Source organism: Micromys minutus (assembly GCF_963924665.1).
Source record: "Micromys minutus genome assembly, chromosome: 20".
Taxonomy (NCBI): Eukaryota; Metazoa; Chordata; class Mammalia; order Rodentia; family Muridae; genus Micromys; species Micromys minutus.
Genome location: NC_137955.1, coordinates 46,731,507 through 46,751,822, shown reverse-complemented (window position 1 = coordinate 46,751,822; position 20,316 = coordinate 46,731,507). Strand labels below are relative to the sequence as shown.

The 20,316-nt window shown below is 41.9% G+C and overlaps 1 protein-coding gene across 1 annotated transcript in view; it reads right to left on the bottom strand.

The window, feature by feature from the left end:
- Nucleotides 1-4,076: 4,076 nt before the first annotated feature.
- Nucleotides 4,077-20,316, bottom strand: part of SEMA5A (semaphorin 5A) — a 402,276-nt gene continuing 386,036 nt past the window's right edge. The window contains exons 18-23 of the mRNA XM_080933845.1: nt 20,015-20,233; nt 15,409-15,579; nt 13,108-13,263; nt 12,402-12,449; nt 8,122-8,333; nt 4,077-5,319 (exon numbers count right to left, since the gene is read on the bottom strand). Of these exons, the coding sequence (XP_080789971.1) occupies nt 5,200-5,319; nt 8,122-8,333; nt 12,402-12,449; nt 13,108-13,263; nt 15,409-15,579; nt 20,015-20,233 (926 nt within the window). The 3' untranslated portion in view covers nt 4,077-5,199. The remainder of the gene's footprint in view (nt 5,320-8,121; nt 8,334-12,401; nt 12,450-13,107; nt 13,264-15,408; nt 15,580-20,014; nt 20,234-20,316) is intronic.

Genomic DNA, 20,316 nt, shown 5'->3' with positions numbered 1-20,316 from the left:
GTAAAAGTTAAAGCGATATCAGTTCTTGCAGGCTGGAACAGGGTCACTTGCTCTGGTCATAACGCACTCTTGATCCTGTTCTGTGAGCAAAACCACACTCAAATATGAGACATCTCTCTTGTTTTCTGTTCCTGAGTTCAAAGAGACACACAGAGTAGACTTCCTCGAAGGGTATACAACCGAGTGGCTTCTAATTGGAACAATCAATAACCAGGACAAGCAACGGCACATAGCTTATAAAAGGCACTAGCAACTCTGTACAGGAAAGTCAATATCATCTGCAGATAACATCTTCTCCTTTATTGTCTTGATGGAAGAACAGTTTTGTTTACCAAAGCCTAGGCTTTGCTTTTTGCTTTTATTTGTCTAACACTGGAACCAGTTGGTATTAAATTCCCAAGAAGCAGAGAAAGATGAGATTATGGCTCATCTACCGGTTTTAGGTCCTTGATGGGTTATGAATGGGTGGAGATTTTCCTGCCTGATTTGCATTTTAGTGATTTCCCCATTGCTGCTTATCCTTGATCAACTTAGTGCCATGAACATTGTCTTCCCAGCGAAGCATTTTTGTGTGGGGACAGAGTTGATATAGGCTGTGGTCATGGATAATAAGTATAAATGGTAGGATATCATCTTTCAAAGAGATTATGTATTAGGGCTGGGCTTTCATTATGAACTATACAATTTGTACGAGGCTCTGAATTTGGTATCCAGGAGACTGCACACAGTTTTTGCAGTCTTGACTATTTTAAGAGACAGGTTTCCATGTTGCTTGAGCAATGTGTATCAAATCTCTGATAATGCAACATTACGATATGAAACCCACAAGAAAGAGTAACTTTCACAACTTCAGTCAATATTCAATATTGTACATTATCCACAGGGTTTTTGTTCCCCAAAGGGAACAGTAGCAAATCACAATGCAACACATTTCCTTCATTTCATAAGATTATCCATAAACTACCTTAAGGCCATAGATTAGTATTTATAGAGCTTGGAAAATCTTCTTACATCATTTCAATTAGTGATAACAACTGAAAAGCTGCAGAGATAAACAATCTCTGGGCTCCAGACAGTTATTTCTCACACAGCATTCTCTGTGGCATATCTCTTAGGTCAACAAGAACATTAACTTAGGTTTTCCCATTTCATATGCATTTCTCAAAGAAGCAGAGTATTCACAATGCTCTTCAGTAACTGATAGAAGATAGTATCGCATACCCATGGGTAATAACAGACCTTGGAATATTAGCAATGGTGTATTCACAGATGCTCCATGAAGTAATAAAGGCGTAAGATAGCATGGACAAACTGGGCATGCCCAGTTTCATCTTTAGATTCTAGAAAAACACTAAAGAATTTACAAAGGAGTCTAAGTTTACTGTTTTGACATCTCCAAGAAGCATGATGTTTTTGAGACAGGAGACTTGGACATAATCTGGCACCAGTTGATCTAATGCTGACACTATTCACTGTATCACCCATTGGTACATGGCATCTGGTATTTCTAGTTGTGGCTCCCAAATTGTCTTTTGAAACAGTAGCACTGCACTTGGTATGCTCCAAAGTGTAATATAAAACACGAACAGACCACCAAAGAGTCTAGGATACTTTAAATTTAAAAAAAGTTGATGACCCTGGGGGAAATTTTGATGAGGAACTTGGCTTGATCTCTTGGAGGAAATATTTGTGGTTTAGTCTAAAAGGAGAAAAAAAGTTCAGAAAAGAAATATGTGGATATATGCAAATTCAAATACCAGTAGGCTGAGTTCAGAAAAACTGACAGTGCCAGTCTGATGCATCTTTAGGATGACATTTCTTGAGATATTCAACCACAATAACATAGCCCATAGGTGAATTCCCCTTTGATGAGAAACTGCCTACAGTATTGAAGTCAAGACCTGATTCTAGCAAAGATTAAGGAACCTTTGCTGATACAGGTATCAGTCAACATTGGTGGTTTTTATTCCTTTATAGATAAATAAGGAGATAATGCTGCCCTTGCCTAAGACTCATGTACCCAGAGCACTTGATGAGTCCAAATGTCAGGACTCCAATACTTGGTTGTGGGTCACACTCTTGGCAGGGGGCATGCAGGATAATCAGTAGAGAGGAATATGACCCTTGGCTTTTCATATCACACCCCACATATGTTTCCATTCTCTTCAGTGAGTCAATGGGGTCCATATGGAATACATAGATTGGTCCTTCCTAGTGACAGAGACATCTCCATGGCAGATACCCTCACAACCATTCGGTTTCTGACTTCGCATTAGTTCCTTTAATGTCACTGTCCCTTCATCGTGCATTCAAAAAACCCTCTTCTCTTTCATCAACATACATGTTAATTTTAGGTAGAATCTACATTAATATGCCTTTTGGTGCATCCAACAGGACCAAGATGCTTAGGGCCATGAGTAAGTCTTAAGGGGCACAGGCATAAAAGTGCCTAGCTCGCACTGGAAAATTTTGAAGAAAAAGTCTAGGACTCTGATGACAGGAGCTTTTCTGTAAAGCAGAGGATTACCCGCTGTCCCAGAATTCCTTAGGACTCACCAAAATAGCTTCAGTTGGTGGTAACAGAGACCCGAGTTCCAAGAAAGTCCTCAGCGTATTTGGAAATACCTCAGGCTATGCAGTGTGCAAAGATTATAGTTTTTTTTTTTTTTTCCTGCCGAATGTCATCACATAGGGTATAAAGAAGGAATAAAGAAAAGGAAGAAGGGTTGTGGAGGGAGGAAGTAGGGAAGGAAAACGCAGTCTGGAATTTAAAACACGACTAACATATTACAGCCTAATTCAAAGGTGTGTGTGTGTGTGTGTGTGTGTGTGTGTGTTTGTGTGTGCTATGTGCTAATGAGAGATCTAGAGTGTGACATACACTGCACCAGGAGCTACAGCTATACACCTCCAGAAACTAAGCCATGAAGCACATAGTGAAAACCCGAATGTAGCTCAAGGCATTCCTAAGGAATTGCTCCAGTGGTTCGGTGAGATAAACGCAAAGGACTGGTGGCTGGAGGTGGGGATTTGAAGAGAGAACGAGGCAGCCAATAATGAGAGTTTTCAAAACCAATACTAATATCAGAAAACTGTCTTATTTCGAAAGTGAGAACTCTGGGGTGGGGTTATTATATCAAATTGATAAAGGCCAGATTGCAGATCATTTAGGAAGCATTACCTATCATAGCTGCATGCTCTTGAAATATTAGTACTCTTCTTCCTGGGGAAAAGAAAATGACCTTTTAAACTAGAGAAATACTCAAGAAGGGGAGATTATTTTTAAAACACTGAAATAGTGCTATTCCAGGAGGATTTATTCTTTGCTTAAAAGAAAGTCATGAGAGGAGCTGAAGCATCCACTAAAAATCCACCCCAGAGACAATGAATAAATCATCTGACACCTTCTGTCTGGTGAGTGTGGATTTTAAAAATGAGTGTGCAATGAAGACCATGCACACACAGTGCCCCATCTTGATGCTCCCATATGCCACTGTTTCTCAATGACACAGCTCCCAGAGCCCAGCTGCCATTTGACTTTCAATTTTAACACAGTTAAGTCTGAAAAATGTGTTTATATGAGAATAATGTGTGATTAATCATAAGATTTTTTTGGAATGTTTTCTAAGATTGAGTCTTTACATTCTATGGGGGAAAATATATCCTCATCAAAACCCAATGTTTACTCCCTGTGTAGACATTCGCACAGACCTGAGAGTTTGTATACCCACAAGAACACATATAACTGCCTACTCAGGCCTTTATCTCGGTGACCAGTGGTGCAGACAAACCATTTGTCTTCACCTTTAAAATGCATTAGATCAGTACCTATACATTCTGTACCAGATGCTAACCACCCTTCTTTAGCCTTGGAACATTCAACCACCAGGATGAAAGAGAGGGGTCACTGAAATCCTGGCCTTCTCTTCCATTACTGCTTGTGGTGCATCTTGACTGGGACTCAGCAAGCTGGAGGACAGAAAGGCAGAAACTGAGGTAAAGGACACCAGAGCCTTTCCCTACTCTGGTGCTGGGGCAGCAGGGGACAAATGAGGAGTCTACGGTACTGGAGTGTCACTTCAGGGTGACTGCACTGAGCTCCAGAGGGACAGCTTTACACACCTTTAATGCTCTTGATAGGGGCCATTGCTGCACATTAGCCACATCAAAGATGCTGAATAATAATAAAAAATCCCCAAAACAAAAAAGCCATTGATTAACATTAGTTCATTCAACACTGTATAACACACAAAAAATAAAAATAAAAAAGTAGCTTTCCACTACATCAGTTAATTCAACACTGCATAACACAAAAAAATTTTAAAAAGTAACTTTCAATTACAGTTTGGTACTTTCAATACTTTTCATCATAAATGTCAGAATTTTCTCCTCATGGAGGGCGGGAGGGAAGGGAGTGGAGTCTTGGCAAATGCTCAGACTAGCTCTTCAGCACTCAGGAAGGTGGCCTTGAGGCCCCCAGCATGGCAAGGAGCTTCCTGGGATGACACAGAATCCAAAAGTCAAAGTCAGGTTAGTTTCACTGCAGGCTGCAGAACACTGCTGTGTGTCTCGTTGGCTGTTCTCTGTTTCATGTGTTCACCAATCAGTGATGACAATCGTTGCTCCAGACCAAAGCAGAAGGTATCAGTAGACCATGACTTGGCAGGGCAGATGGAATCCCTTGGCAGTAATCACTCCAAGTGCAAACAAGCTGTTTCCGAGAACCCATGGAGTCACCCATGTTGGGGGAGCTGGAAGTAGCCACACATTCATTCTGTGAATTACTCTGGACCCTGTGTGTTGGGGGAAGGCATCTCTCAGATTAAAGTGCCTGGTTATTTCCTTGTTTGTTTCCAAGTTAAAGCATCCTGACCCTCTATACTCAAAAGCATGACAATGCTATGTTTCCGAAGACACTTTCTAACGTGGTTGGCACATTTATGAAATAAAACTCATGGAAACAGTAGACCAGTTAGAGTTTGGGATGAGCACAACACAAAATGTCACACCATGGCTCACTTTGCAACAACCAAATAGACCAGATTTTCACAACACCACATTTAGGCATAAGGGTGTGCGCTTTTTTGGTAGCGGTGGGAAAGTCCTGGTTTGAAATGCACTTGAAATGGATTCACACGTCATCTCTGAAGCCTCAGAAATATGGGCAGTCACGGAGCACAGCAGTGAGCAGAAGAAGTGCTAGTATTCATCATAATTGTTGAGATCTGTAAAGTAGGCATTGGAATAGGTCTTCCCAGTGAGATGTGGGTTGAAGTATTTGTTTCTCTCCTCTAGGATCAAGTTGTTTTTGTTAAAGGCCTGTAAAATATTTTTGAAAAGATTTAGAATGCTCAGTAAATAGTGTTTCAACCAGGAGATACGGTGTTGAATTTGAGCTCTCTGAAGGCTCTCTTAGTTTGGAAAGTGCCTTCTCGTTTACCGCCTTCTTAGCTCATTTGCCCCAAGGAAGACTTGGTTAATAACTGGAGGAGGGTGGCTGTCTTCAACAGCATCTGGCCTACGTTAGCACTTTAATCAGGATGGAACTGAGGGAGCAAGGATTAGAAATCCAAAGTCTTACTTTCTAGAAAATCTCTAAGACTCATGCAAATTTATATACATGGTCCAACTTCCCGTCCACACCCGAAAATGCTCTGATGTGCTTCTAGATTTTGAGAGAGGGGTAGAGGGGGAGGGGAGGGGGAGGGGGAGGGAGAGGGGAAGGGAGAGGGAGAGGGAGAGGGAGAAGGAGAGAGAGGGAGAGGGAGAGGGGGAAAGAGGGAGAGAGAGAGCTGCATTTAATGTGATAATCTTACTAACCCTTTGAGAAATTTACAACTGTATTTTAATCAGATTTATCTTCCATTCATTGAGCCACTTGCTTAAAGCACGTAGTCTCCTCAAGCAGATGACATCATCATTTGCCAAAGACCTCACAGAGCTTCTTTGAGCACATAAATTGGCTCAGATGCCTTAATCCCTTTTCACTCTGCATTTGTTTTTGTTTCTTTTTCATTTTATACAGCCTTTATTTTTCGTCTCTTACAACTTTATTTAAAAAATGAGAGATACATATACAGATTTTTTAAAGGCATTTTGGTATAATACTATATGAATATATTTTTGTCAGTATTTAATTCTTTTAGAGGTTTGATAGCCTGCATTGAAATCCCACTAGTTACCATAACCATAAAGAACATGGAGGACAGAATGTAACATGGAAACAGTTTTTTTGGTGAGTATGGATTAAGCATAATGATCTTTGAATACCAAAAACTGCCACAAGGCAATTTCTTAGCTCTTGGATTATTAATGATTTAAGGTCCAGGTGCACCACTCTGCACTTGTTAAGAGGTGTCTGCTGTTGCTCTCTGTGACTCAGATTAAGGTCAAAGAGCCAAAATATCCCAAGGAAAAGGTAAACACTGAGAAGAACAAGATAAAGACGAAACAGGCCAATGGAGGCTAAGTTCAATTAGTCAAACAGAGCCATTGAGGGATTCAGTGCAGACTAGGCAGACACCCACATACTCAGGGTCCTTCCCATCACGGCAATAACATCATCTCACAATGGGAGACTGCACCTGAGGTGAGAACACAGGCCAGTTCAGTTGCCTACTACTGACTAAAATAGCAGGACTATGGCGTTAATGATGTGTTGGCATCCAGTTACCCAGTTTTGTTTCAAAGGCTAGGACCTAAAGTTTCCCCTTAACACTAGAGCTCATTTCTCAGAGACCATGAGTGAACCCCCTCCCCTACTGTAGATCACTTTCTCCTTAATCCGTCATCTTTTCATAAAGATTATATTTTTAAATTTTATACAATTCTTAAAACTTCACACAATAAAATATGGTATTTGCTCCTTTCCCCTATCCCAACTTGTCTCTTATCACCCCAACATTTCTCCTTCCCAACTTCATTTTTGCTTGACTGCTTGTTTGTTTGTTGAACCTACTAGGTTCAGTTAATACTGCCCATATGTTTATGAGCATAGAGCTGTCCACAGGAGCATGAGAACTCTCCCATGCATCATATCCTCAGTTAAGATCGATTCTCTCTCTCTCAGCAACAACCCACGAGCAGTAGCTACTCAGAATAAAGTAGGACCTTGAGATCACCTATCTATGCTTGGGCTGCTGCCATCTGATCTTGTATAGATAAGCAGAGGTCCTATGGGACCATGACGGTGATAGGCGTAGTATATTTATCAATCAGACAGCATTCCACAGCACTCCTCCCAACTCTCCTGCTCTCACATCATTTCTGCCTCCTATTCCACAGTGTTCCCTGACTCCTGGTGTAGGGTGTACTATGTGTTTTTATACAAGGGAATGTGATTTCAAAGTTAGCCATCATAGCTGGGAGAGGCTATGCCAACACTTGCTAAGAATGTTAAGGGAAACATCTAACTCAGCAAGAACACAGAACTCTTGGCTTAGGAGAATTACCTTCGTGAGCATGGAAGATAACCAAAGACATGTACAACGCACAAAAGTTCCTATGTCTGTCCGGCTATACCAAGACCTCTCATATAAACACAGTAAGAAGAGCAGCTCCCATGCTGGCCCTCCTGTGAGGTCACTGAAAGTTCATAACATGGAGCTATGCATTATTATATCCATTTTATACAGGGGTAAACTGAGGTTAAAGGGAGCTCAGTTCATTTCCTGATGCGTATAGACTTCTGGTGCCACAATGTGGCTTTTATATTCCTGCTCAGTCCTTGGCTGGAGGCACCGAAACACACAGAGACACAGCAGAGCAAGACACTGTCCAAGATTTACTATCTACCAGCATTTTATGTCATTGTTGTTTTTTTAACTTTTATTTCCAATGGAAGCAGGCAAATAAGAAAACAAAATCCCAAAGTTCTTTCCTCCATCCCCCAAGTGTACCAAGCCAATACTCTCAGACTTCCTACAACTACTACAGGGGATATACCAAAGTTACAGACTGTCTACACTCTTCAAAGAGCACACAGCCGACACCCAAAGGTGTGGCGTTTCTGGGCTCTCTCTATCCATCACTATACCCATCACCACTGAGCCGGGCTGGCAGGCCTAGGGTCACCTGCTTTTGTGGCCTAACCAGCTGCAGCTGTTACTGCATATTCCTTACCTTGATGGCTTCCACGGAGTCGTATTTGTCCAGTTTGTTGATGTGATTAGTTATACTGCTGTTGAGGGCGGCAGGAGAGACAGGGTGAATGACAGTTGCATCATGGGATTGCTGCTGGTACCGTTGGCAGTAGGTGTAGACAAGCAGGGTGAGCAGGCAGCCGAGGATGGAACTGCTAAGCCCCACTGCCATCATGTGAAACATGTTGAACTCTGGAAAAGGCCAATGTCATATCATGCTTGAGAAAAACATGCTACTCGATTCTCAAAGTGCCCAAGTGAAAGGTGGTAATATATATCCCAAGGTAGAGATGTGAAAGTAGTTTAGTTTTGGGAAATGTCAGGGTCTAGAAAATCATGTCCACAGTAACCAGCCTGGTTCTAATTACTGTTCTTATAGATTTAAATAATTTCCTCAAACCTCTTGAACATTGTTAGTATTACAATTGGAGATCTCAGAGAGTCTTCAAGAGTATGGTGACCACTGGACTGTGAATTTTCTATAGGAAGTGTGTGTATAGACTTTAAGAGACTATCTAGCATGGCTGTAGTCTACAGAGGGAGAATTCTTGTGAGCTCTGAAGTGCTGCGTTCCTGTTAGCCACATGATTTCCTCCTTTGTGTTTCACTTCATTACATTTTTTCTTATTTACATGAATTCTAATATTGCCAATTGTATTTTTGTAAATACAAATTTTGTCAATACTAGAATGTTATGAAGAAAATAGAAGTCCCCCCTTCTGTTCTTCAAGACAGGGTTTCCCAGGGCAGATCTGGCTTTCCTGCCCAGACTGGCCTTGAACTCAGTAATCCACCTACCTCTGCCTCCTGAGTGCTGGGATTAAAGGCGTTGCTACCACTACCCAGCTCCCTCTTTTTTCTCAAACAGCTACTGTAGTCAGTTTTTGCAGTAACTTTCTAGAGATAATGCATAGCCTTATAACTCTCACCTGCTCTCTGTCATTCTGTCTTTCTCTGTCTCTCCGTGACTCTATCTGTCTCTGTCTATTTGTATGTATATGTAGTACTGCATATAGAGTACCTTTCTAACTAGCATTTAGATGATCTTATAAAAATTGTCTTACTCTAAGAAATAAAGGATTCATGCTAAAGGAATCAAAGATAATCTTTAAGCTGGATTTGAGTTATTCTATTTTGATTCATTGTTTGCCTCTTTACTAGGCACCTATTTTCTTTGAGCTTTTTCCTTGTTATTAGCAATAGAAACTCAAAATGTGTATTGTAATTATGTATATCTCAAGAACAGGAATGGTTTGATTGGCCCTCTGGCAACACACTAAACATTATGGAATGCCTAAGAAACAATCATCTGGAAACTTCCATGTTTGTTGGGAAAACACTGCTGTTGAAGTTCCCAACCTTCCCGCAGTGTTCAGAGCAGGACTAAGTGAGAATCATGAGAAGCAGTGGCTTCCTTTCTCCTACTCTGCGCTGGCACTAGAGGACTAACTGCATTCCAGTTGTCCCCATAGCTCAGGAAGTATTGATAGGGCCCCTGCTGTCTTCCACAAGTATTGTTATGGAATACAAAGTCATCTGGTGGTTTTCACAATCTGCCAACCTTAGACCCAAGTGGAAGAGCTACTGAGCATCAGTGTGACTGTGGAGGAACCCCTCTACTCAAGAGAAAGGCTGTGAGAGCATTAAAGAAGAAGGGCATAGATGTTTCAGCAGCCCAGGGACATGTGGTGTTTAACTGACTCCCACTGGTTTCCTCCCCCAGAGTCTGCAGAGCCACCTTCCCTATGCTCTCTGCCCATTCTTGACACTTGCCACTCAGCAGAAGCTCTACCTTAGCACCATGGCAGCTCGGGCACTTGTGAAAAGATCGATTGCTAGTATTTACCAATGGACACTAGACATTGGGGCCATAACACTCTATCAGAACACCTATCCCTATCCCAAGTCACAGGTCAAAAAGACCAGGGCAGAAGCTGAGCCTAAAATTATGAAGCATGGGGCTGGAGACATGGCTCATTGGTTAAGAGCACTGACTCCTCTTCTAGAGCTCTGATCTCAAATCCCAGCAACCACATGGTGGCTCACAACCATCTGTAATGAGAGCCGATGCCTTCTTCTGGTATGGCTAAAGACAGCTACAGTGTACTTATATATAATAAATAAATAAATCTTAAAAAATATGAAGCGTGTCATCAGGACCTGACCCGTGATACATGGTAGAAGTTAAACATCTCTTACATGCCCTCTGACCCTGAGTTTTTCCCAGTACAATGTGTCTATTTATTCCTGGATACCATGCTCTAAGAACTCAGATCCCCGAGAGACAGAAATTCTTATTGGGTTGACAATCAGCAGCGATCAACACATATTCCTATGGATTCTAAACTAACAGTGAAGTTCCTACCATAGAAGTCTATAACACTGTGGTTGGATAATGTATTGAGAACATCCTACAAGAACATTTAATGGGAAGACCATAAAGGAAAGTTACAAAACTTGGGCATTTCTTGCTTTGTCATAGAGAGTGCAGTGGGACAGCACTCTCTGCATGTGACTGGGGCATAAAGCATTCTGCACCCTTTCTACCAGCAACCACCAGAACTGTGCTGTTTTTTTCTGAAGACTGTGGCTATAGTGATGATGAGCAAGGCTGATCTCACATGAGTTCTCATTTCTGTCTGTTTTAGCAGTTAGCACTCCCCTGAGTCCATGCCACATACTGATAAAAATACTTTCTACTGCCATGATAACTCATATTTCATTTCTGCATATGGGAGATGTACAATGGTCTCCTTATGCAGATGTGCGTCATTAGTCAGATGAATTATTTCTGCAGGTGCCTGGGGAAGCTGTGGCCAGCTGACATCTTTATGATGAGATTATTCAGTCTTTGTGTCTCCTGCAACTAAAAATAGCTGAGTGGAAAGGAATCTCAATAGGAGCACATCATCTGCAGAAGGAAAAATGGTGCCTACTAAATCTCTTAAGATTCTGCACACTGTGGCTCTTCCATAAAAATATGCATTGTTCTTTTAACACTAACTTATGTATTGTGTGTGAGAGAGTGTGTGTATGAATGCATGCATATGTGTGTGTGACCGAATGTGTGTGTGTGTGTGTGTGTGTGTGTGTGTGTGTGTGTGTAAGTGTGTGTGTAGGTACCATGGACAAAAAACAACTTTTAGGAGTCAATCCTCTTGTTTCACTATATAGGACCTTAGGATGGAACTCTGATCATTAGTCTTGGTGGCAGACCCCTTGCACTACGTATCCTGGTTCTTAGCCCATTTTTTTCATGGTTTTTGGACAATAAGGATAGAATAGAAACCAACCACTCAGTTGGTTCATTTGGATTGCTTTCTGCACAACATTTAGATGGTTTTTCACTAATGGAAATAAAACACCTATACCATCTTTCTAAACTTCCCCAAACACTCATGCTAGGCAATCAGTTATGTTAAACCCATCAGCTATTGTCTAAGATCCATTTTACCTGCTGATGCTGGAACATCAATGCCAGTAGCTTAACGGTTCCAACAGTCCATTTCCTAACAATGGAGAGTAATTACACTTTCTGAGATTTAGCTAATACCATCACCAGGTTGATGCTATTGGCTAAATTGAGAGACCCTGGCAGCAAGCCAGAGGTGCCACCCCTGGGAGCCTCATGCTTGTATTGACCTCTCTGAAGGTAGAGCACAGATTGTGTACTTCTGCCTTGACAACCTGCATTCCCTGAAGGTCAGCATACTGTCTGGTCAAAATGCTAGTGCTGACCAAGAGTATGCCCCTGACAGGGCTGCTGTGGAAGCCTCGGGGATCTGTTGGGATCCATGGTCCTCACTTATATAGTGCAGATTAAAACCAATGTTCACAACTCTTTTGGTAAAAGTCCCAGTTTTCCCCTGAAAACTGTCATTCTCCACTCAACTGACTGCAGTGATATGCTGGCTTTAGCTCACACCCAAAGACAGCATGACAAGAGAGGCTAATTCTAAATGGCACCAGTGGGTGACCATTAGCACATGCCTTAAGTCTCCTTTCTGGGATTGAAAGTAATGTTAACTTTCAAAGCCTATTTCCAAGTCTCTCTTACAGGCAGCTTTGCGAGACACTGATAGAACACATCTGTCTCCAGAAGCATTTAGTGCAGTATCTGAGACATCATGACTAATATGAGGGGATCATCAAAGTGTTTCTCTGCCCTGCCATCCTCATCCAACAGTGGAACACGCCGGGAAGATAAAGGTTGCAACACATCAGAGTCCCTACAAGAGCTCTGTTAGCAGGAGAACTCACCTCCACACCTTTTCTCTTTTACGCTGCTGGATCTTGCCACAGACACTTCTGGAAAACAGAAATCCAATCACAGTGCACAAAGGATTTGGGAGAAAAAAATGTGCATCTAGCTTCATTTGCAAGCACCAGTGATACTGAATTCAATATGAGTCTAAGGTACAAAAGCTTGGCTAATTATCACAGAGTTGGTTAGTTATGCACAGAATTGGTGTTCAGTGGCTTATATACATAGAAGAAGACACCTACAGGGTCAGGGTAACAGCTGATTGTTCTCTATGATAACTAAATGTTGATTTTTCCACTTAAAAAAGGCCTATGGGAGAAAGAACTGCCAACCTCTTTTTCAAGGCAACAGTAGTGACAGACATCTGTGTTCCTTGGTATATTGACAGTTTTATAAAGACAATGGCCCCTTTCTCTGCAATAAGTACATTATATTTTTACAGTAAAGAATTTAAAGTGATATTAAAACAAGAAATTCATTTTAAAATTTTGTAGTGAAATCCTCTGACTATATTAGAATTAACCATTTATATAAGATATTGTGTTAAATTCTAGTTACCTTGAAACCACAGCAGTTGACAGGATCATTTTTAAGTCATCAAAGACAGCCTCAGAGAGCAGATAAAATCTCGACCCAAAGGGTTATTTCCTCTCTGGATATTAGAATGACTCCATTCACACTGATAAACATCTCTGCCCTTACCTGGGATGAAATTAGAGTCAAATACACAAGGCCGGCTCTCTGTAGTATTTCCGGAACACTGGCTGCCCACAGGAAACAGAAGGATGCATTGCCGAGTACGGACCTGGGTACCAGATGCATCACACACAGACCACTCTGACCATTCTGACCAGCTCTCTGCAGAGACCAGAAGAAGAGAGAGGCAGGGCTACCGGGTGATACTGACCAACACCAAGTCACTGTGAAATTACACAGCTCTTTAGATTCTCACACTGTATTTAATGGCTCTGTGCATAAAAAAAAAAAGATGTGGTCATAGTTTCTAACAACCCAGTAAATAAATCCTCATGAGGATAAATAAAAATACTAATAAATTTAAACCAGATATAATGCATATGAAATAAGTGTTCTAAATCTAAGTCCCATGTCATTTCCATTCTGTGAGTGATTTCATTTAAATGGTCAATAAACTAACTCCTGAGACAAACATGACTTCTGGGAGTCAGAAATCACCAATACAGTCACCGTTTCCTCCAGAGCAACCCCCCAACAAAGATGTCCTCAGATTATTTACTGGACATTTCCCATAGGAACCACGTTGGCCAGCGTCTCACACTAATGGGAAGTCCATGGTTTCTAAATGAAAGAAGTATCTTTCTTTTGCAATAAAAACAACTCTGCAAAGTCACTATGCCAAAGCCAGGCTGGCCTTGAGGCAGAGTTTATTTTATGTCAGTCATGGTGACATGAATAAAGTCAACCCCCATGTTCTGGGTCAAGGCCAAAAGACAAGCATGGGCAAGACGTTTCTGTTCTAAGGTAGAGAAATTGTTGGGACAGTTTTCAATCCATCCAGATGGACAGATACTCAAAAATAGGAATGGGACCCATAAATAAATTAAGGAATAAACTCTTCATATTTCTTATTCACCAATATATTTACCAATATGAGAAAGACATTTTGCTATATACTTTTTTGGGGGGGGGCACATAAAAATCCAAGTTCTTCATTGATTCACACAAATGAAATGACCTTTTCCTCTCAAGGGCATAAAAGACTGTTTTCTAGAATGATTATTAGAATTTGGTTTGAAGTCCCTTTAAATATATCTTTGATACATATTAATGAAGTGTGTCACTGTTAAAATCTAGGAAAGTACTCCATTTTCACCCCAAGTGGCTCTGGTTGTCAGAGTTCCAGTCTCGGGTAAAGGGTTGTCTGATTCATTCTCTGCCAACTGCAGGGCCCAGAACTCCCTCAACCATGGTCCCGAACAGGCTCCCTCCCTCCTATCACCGCTTCCTATTGCTTTATTTGCTTTGATTCTCTAACAGCTGATTGGATTTCATGTGTCATATTTTCTTTAACTGTACCATCTCTGAGTACACCCCTGACCCTGTGTGAAGTGTCACACAATGCCAGTGCTCCCCTGGAACATATCTAGACTTGTTCCAAGCATCCAACACATGATGTGCTGGGACGGGCTGAGTAACAGGAAGCCACAGGTGATTCTCCCACTGAGTCCCACACACCAGTGTGGGGACACTACAATTGCTGGCTTGCTTTCCATTGTGTCTTCTGCAATCTTCTCTCTCATCCAGCAAAGCAAGTTGAGTCACCAGTGTAAGTTAGCAAGGTCAAAGTTGAGTTGGGGTACATTTCCTAGGTAGGTAGTTGTACTGGATGTTTTGTGTGTCAACTTGACACAAGCTGGAGTTATCACAGAGAAAGGAGCCTCCCGTGAGGAAATGCCTCCGTGAGATCCAGCTGTAAGGCATTTTCTCAACTAGTGATCAAGGGAGAAGAGCGCATTGTGGGTGGTATCATCCTTGGGCTGGTAGACCTGGATGATAAGAAAGGAAGCTGAGCAAGCCAGGGGAAGCAAGCCAGGAAGTAACATCCTAATGGCTTCTGCATCAGCTCCTGCCTCCTTGTTCCTGTACCGTGTGAGTTCCTGTCCTGATTTCCTTTGGTGATGAACAGCAATGTGGAAGTGTAAACTGAATAAACCTTCCCAAACTTGCTTCTTTGTCATGATGTTTGTGCAGGAAAAAAATCTCGACTAAGACAGTAGTTTAGATGTTCCAAAATATGTATACACTTTCCCATTTGTAAACTGAACAGAGTACAGTGTGAGAACTATTTTGCTGTACAACAATGAGTTATTAAACCACATTAGGGGGAGACAGTGTGAGGCTGGCTTGTTATCCATTCTTCTATTTCAAGTATTTACGGTGACTTTGCTATCTTTAATTTCATCATTCAAAATGAAGAAAAGTAAGTTTGCACTAAGGTCATGTAGTAAGCAATGCTTTGTGTACCTGGGCAGGTCTGTGTGTTGCAGAGTGCCTCTTCTGTGTGCAGTCCCAGGCAGATGTCCCCTCCGTACGCTGGGGCTGGATTTGTACATGAACGGGTTCTCATGTAGTGTCCACCCCCGCAGGTTGCTGAGCATTTAGACCAGGATGACCAGCAAGACCACACACCATCCACTGGAAAAGGACACAAAAACACAGAACTTCTTAACTCCAGACCAACATGACCATCATAGAGACAGGATCTGCAGATAGAAGGCAGTTGTACACACTGCACAAGCCACTCGTGGTGTGGGGGGCATTTGATGTTTCCTGCTTGGTGATAGATACAGATCTGAAGAGCCTTTCCAAACCTTCTAGTTCCCGCATTTGTTCTTCAGAAACTATTTCTAAACATATAACTTCTAAGCACCCTCAAAGTGATTTAAAGCTTCTAGCATGCCATAATAATATGAAGCAACTAACTAGTTCTCACCATTGCTGTTTTTATTATCAAGCTGGCTTGAAAAGTCCTAAAGCTAAGGATCATTGACTTAGGCAACAGACCTCCTTCCAAGTCACATATTCTGCCATCCATGTTAGATTCTGCCCATGGCTTGAATTACCACTTAACTTATCCTAAATAAGGCCAATTCATTAGAAGATTAGACAACCATCCCAAAGCTTTGATCCTTATTCTTTCAAGGAAAGAAAGCAATTAAGTACAAGGAACTATTCTGGTTGAAATGAACTTTATATATTAAATAGTTGAGTGGATAAGGATAAGAAAAACATCGTTGCAATTCTAGTTAAATACTGGATGACTACAATAAGACAAAAACTGTACAGTTAGCGTTGATGAAGCAGAGCAGGAGAAAGCTGCATAATTAACCCCCATGTACCAGCCCCACCGTGGGTGCGCAGAGGGACAAAATGGAGCATTTACAGCCTGCAAGTCTTGAGGAACCTGTGGTACTGATTCTTCAGCATTCATAAGCCTGGGCTACACAGTCTATATTGAGGAACAGTAGGGCTTTTTCTCCTTCAAAGAAGCACTGTGTAGAGGTCCTGTACTCTGTCTCCTTGTGTGTTTGTTCAGGGACATAAGGATGCTACAGATAGAAAACACACTGTCCCCCACACACCAGAGGTTTCTGTATTGTTCTCCAGAGAAAACACACCTGTCAGAGTTCCAAGTTTGAGTCACTGTGCCCTTCCATCAGATTCCCCATGTTCCTTTCCCCTGGGCCTTATTGTTAACAGAAAAACAACAAATAGAACCTTGTGAATTAAATCTTATCAAAAGAACGTATGCTTACTGTGCTGGGTTTTATGGGTGACTCTGAAGTTGCTTTCTTCTCATTTGAATGCACATAGCAACAAAGAACCATCTGCTGTCTCTAGCTTTGTCAGTCAAGGTCTACAGGCTAGAGTCTTTACAGCTGCATCAAATGCCAGCAAGGAGAGAAAAAAAAAAACAAAAAAAAAAAAAACAAAACCAAACTAACAAGCGGATAAACAGAAACAGTCAGGTGCTTCTTAGTGCTGGGGCAAATTATTCTGAAGCAGGCTCCAAAGGTAAAGAATAATTAGTTTCATATGTACTTGACTGTATGTATGTATGTATGTATGTATGTATGTATGTTAGTGCTGCAGATAGAGCCACAGCCTCCAGAATTCAAGATGAGCACTCTGCTGATCAGCTACAACCATAGTGCAGCAATTAACCTCATGGGGCTGCACAAAGGCCAGAGTAGAGAACCGGGCGCCTTCTGTTTTCATGCTCTCTTTGTCTTATTGCCTTGACATGGAATCTTGCACTCAGATGGCCGTTCTGAATTGGCTTACTGACCAGGGAGCTCTTGAGATCTGCCTGTCCCTTCTCTCAGTGCTGAGGTTGCAGGTGCATGAAGACACGCCCATTTACATGGATTTCGAGAGTTCAAACTTTCATCCCCAGGCTTGCATAGCAAGTGTTCTTACCCATTCATCTGCTTGCAATATCTGAGAACATTAGTAAACGGTAGTGCATTTTGTAATTGATCACCAGCAATCTAGTAGGGCTAAAATGTAAGTTTGTATGGAAGAAAATGCTCCAAATCAGGTAAAAGTTGCCTTAAATATGGCTTCCTTTGGCTTTATAGCTCAGCCTACACAGTGCAGAACTCTTTCCAGTTCATAGCTGAGTTACACATGATCACATTTTTAGGAATTTTATAGGACATGGGAGAAAAAGTTTATCTTCATACATTCAATCATGAATTTGCCTAGCCCCTGTTTGAAAGATATGGGTAATTCCACAAAGGAATCTTGGCTTTTAAAAGAAAATGAGGACAGAGTTATTTTAAGATATTCAGGCCATGTACACATAATCTTGGCTCAACAGCAAGTCAACAAAAATAAAGTTAAAAGTATCCACAGATGATACTTGTTCCTGATATAGACAAGAAACATTTACCCCCAGGGACCAGGGCCAAGTCCAAGCATCTCTAGGAATCCATATAGGCTACTAATGCACATAAGAAATTAAGTTTGGAGTCTAGAAAAGAGAAAGATGGCATTCCTATGACATTCTCCTTGGCTTAAGTTCACAGCCCTGATTCAAATCTAGTGATAACACCCACGCTGCCTGCAAGCACCCAGGGGAGGAATCTTTCCACAGGGGCTGTGGGAAAGAGCAACCCTGTGGCCTTTCCCAGCATCTCAGCATCAGTTTGGCCGGGAAAGTTGTGTGGTCTGGAGAAGACTATCCCGAGGCTGGAGGAATTCAAGCATACAGGGCTCGGGGGAATAGCACAGCTGCAGGAGCAAATGCACTATTGAAACCCTTGGCTATGGGTAAAAGGGGTGAAACTAGGAAAGATCATACTGAGTGGTGTAACCCAGACCTAGAAAGACCAAGGTTCTCTCTAGTCTGGTCTTCAGCTCCAAATTGTCATTGTGAGTATATAGTCTGGAGTAACTACAGAAATCAGGAAAGTGGAAAGGGACCATGGAGTGGTGCTGATGGGGGAGCAACAGAGAGGAAAATAGCAGAGTACATGTGATCTGAAAGTGGTGGGCAAATGGGTACTTTAATGATGGAGAGGAGAGGGAGGTAAATTCAGGAGGGCAAAATAGCAGTAAAATGTCTGAAGGAGCTCATAAGGCATCACAACATTAACTATATACTTAAAAATATCTGTAATACATATATACATACTTTGTAGTATAAATTATGTATACTGCTTCTACATATAGTGTAAATAACAATTTCCCATCTGGGCAGACAATGCTTTCCAGAAGAGCTAGAAACTATTTATAGACTAAAAAGCCCTCTTTTGGGTTGTTAGTGGGGGTTATCCAAGAGACTCCCAAACTATAGACTACTGTTGCACCTGGTTGCCTTCAGTGATGTAAGGTAAGTCTCGACTTCTGAAGATACACAGGGCCCAGAGGTCCTGAAGTGGATCTACCCTCAAACGCTCCCTGAGAACTAGTTTTCATGATATCCAGAAGGTAACACAAAAGTTTCCAAAAAATAATCCCACTCATCTCGGAAGCACAACAGTTGACATCACGATAACTCTTCAGGTGCTGTAGTGGTACCCACATACTTGGCAGTCACCAAAAGCTCTCTACCTGGACTTCAGGCTGACCCAACAACAATGCCTGGTACTGGAAGCTAGCCAGATACTTAGGGCTGGCCGAAGTCATAGATCTTGGAGGAGGAAACCATACAACTATTCTTTTCTTATAGTTAGCATACTTCCTATCTATATTCCAAATATTTATACTTGCAGCCAAAGATAAGTGGCAATAGATAGTTTCACTTTGCAGTAGACAGAGAGTATTACAGAAAACCAAAATGGATCAAAATACAGAATTGTCATGGTAGATAATATCTACAGCATAAAGACTGCATTCAAGGCTCAGAAAATATTGTCAATGGGATATAAGGGCAAAGTATCAGGGAATTAAGTGTGAGGCTGTGTCTGTCTGGATCCTGAAGGTGATTAACACTTATTTTGGAGACAGCATGTATTTCTGCAAACTTCTTTAAAGAAGCATCATCTCTATTAGTGACAGGGTTAAGATCATAAGATCTGAGCATATGCTGGCTAGTTTTATGTCAATGTGGAACAAACTAAGTCATTTGAGAGGAGGGAACCTTAATTAAAAATATTCATAAATCAGGCGATAGGCAAGCCTGTAAGGTATGTTTGTAATTAATAATTAATGGGGGGAGGGCCTAACCCATTGTGGCTGGTGCCATCCCTAGACTGGTAGTCCTGTGTTCTATTAGAAAGCAGGCTGAGCAAGCCAAAGGGAACAATCTAGTTGGCACCACACCTCCAAGTCCTCTATGCCAACTCCTGCTTCTAGTTCACACCCTGGCTGCCTGCATCCCTGAAGAGAGACCAAAGGGAGATTTTAAACCAGTGGTAATGATTTGGGCCAAACAGCAGGATGAGTTAGGCATCCAGGACTCCTTTACCTTTCATCCTGTCCAGTTCCCAACACGTGCGGCAATCCCTGCACACAATTCTTAAGAACACAGCTCTCAAAAGAAGAGAGGTCTCCAGTGGCTTCCATACTTAAAGGTTGCAAGCACGCAGCTTTCCCAGTCTTTCCCGCACCGTGATCCACTCACCTGGACAGGGTAAAATGTTGCATTCCTGGAACTCCAGCGATGGGCCAAGGCATGGCATGCCCCCATATTTGGGTTCTGGGTTGTTGCAGACACGCTTTCGGTTTCGAATGCCCCTGCTGCAGTCTCTGCTGCACTGGGACCAGGAAGTCCAGGCTGACCATGCCCCGTTGACTGTATGGGCGGAGTATCTCCCAGCTCTTAGAAAGTCTCCAGACAGTCCTGCCAAGGAAACCCGGAGTGTGATTTGATGGGAATTTTTGCTGCTGTATGGGGTGTGTGCTTTATGTCTAGAATTATTCTAA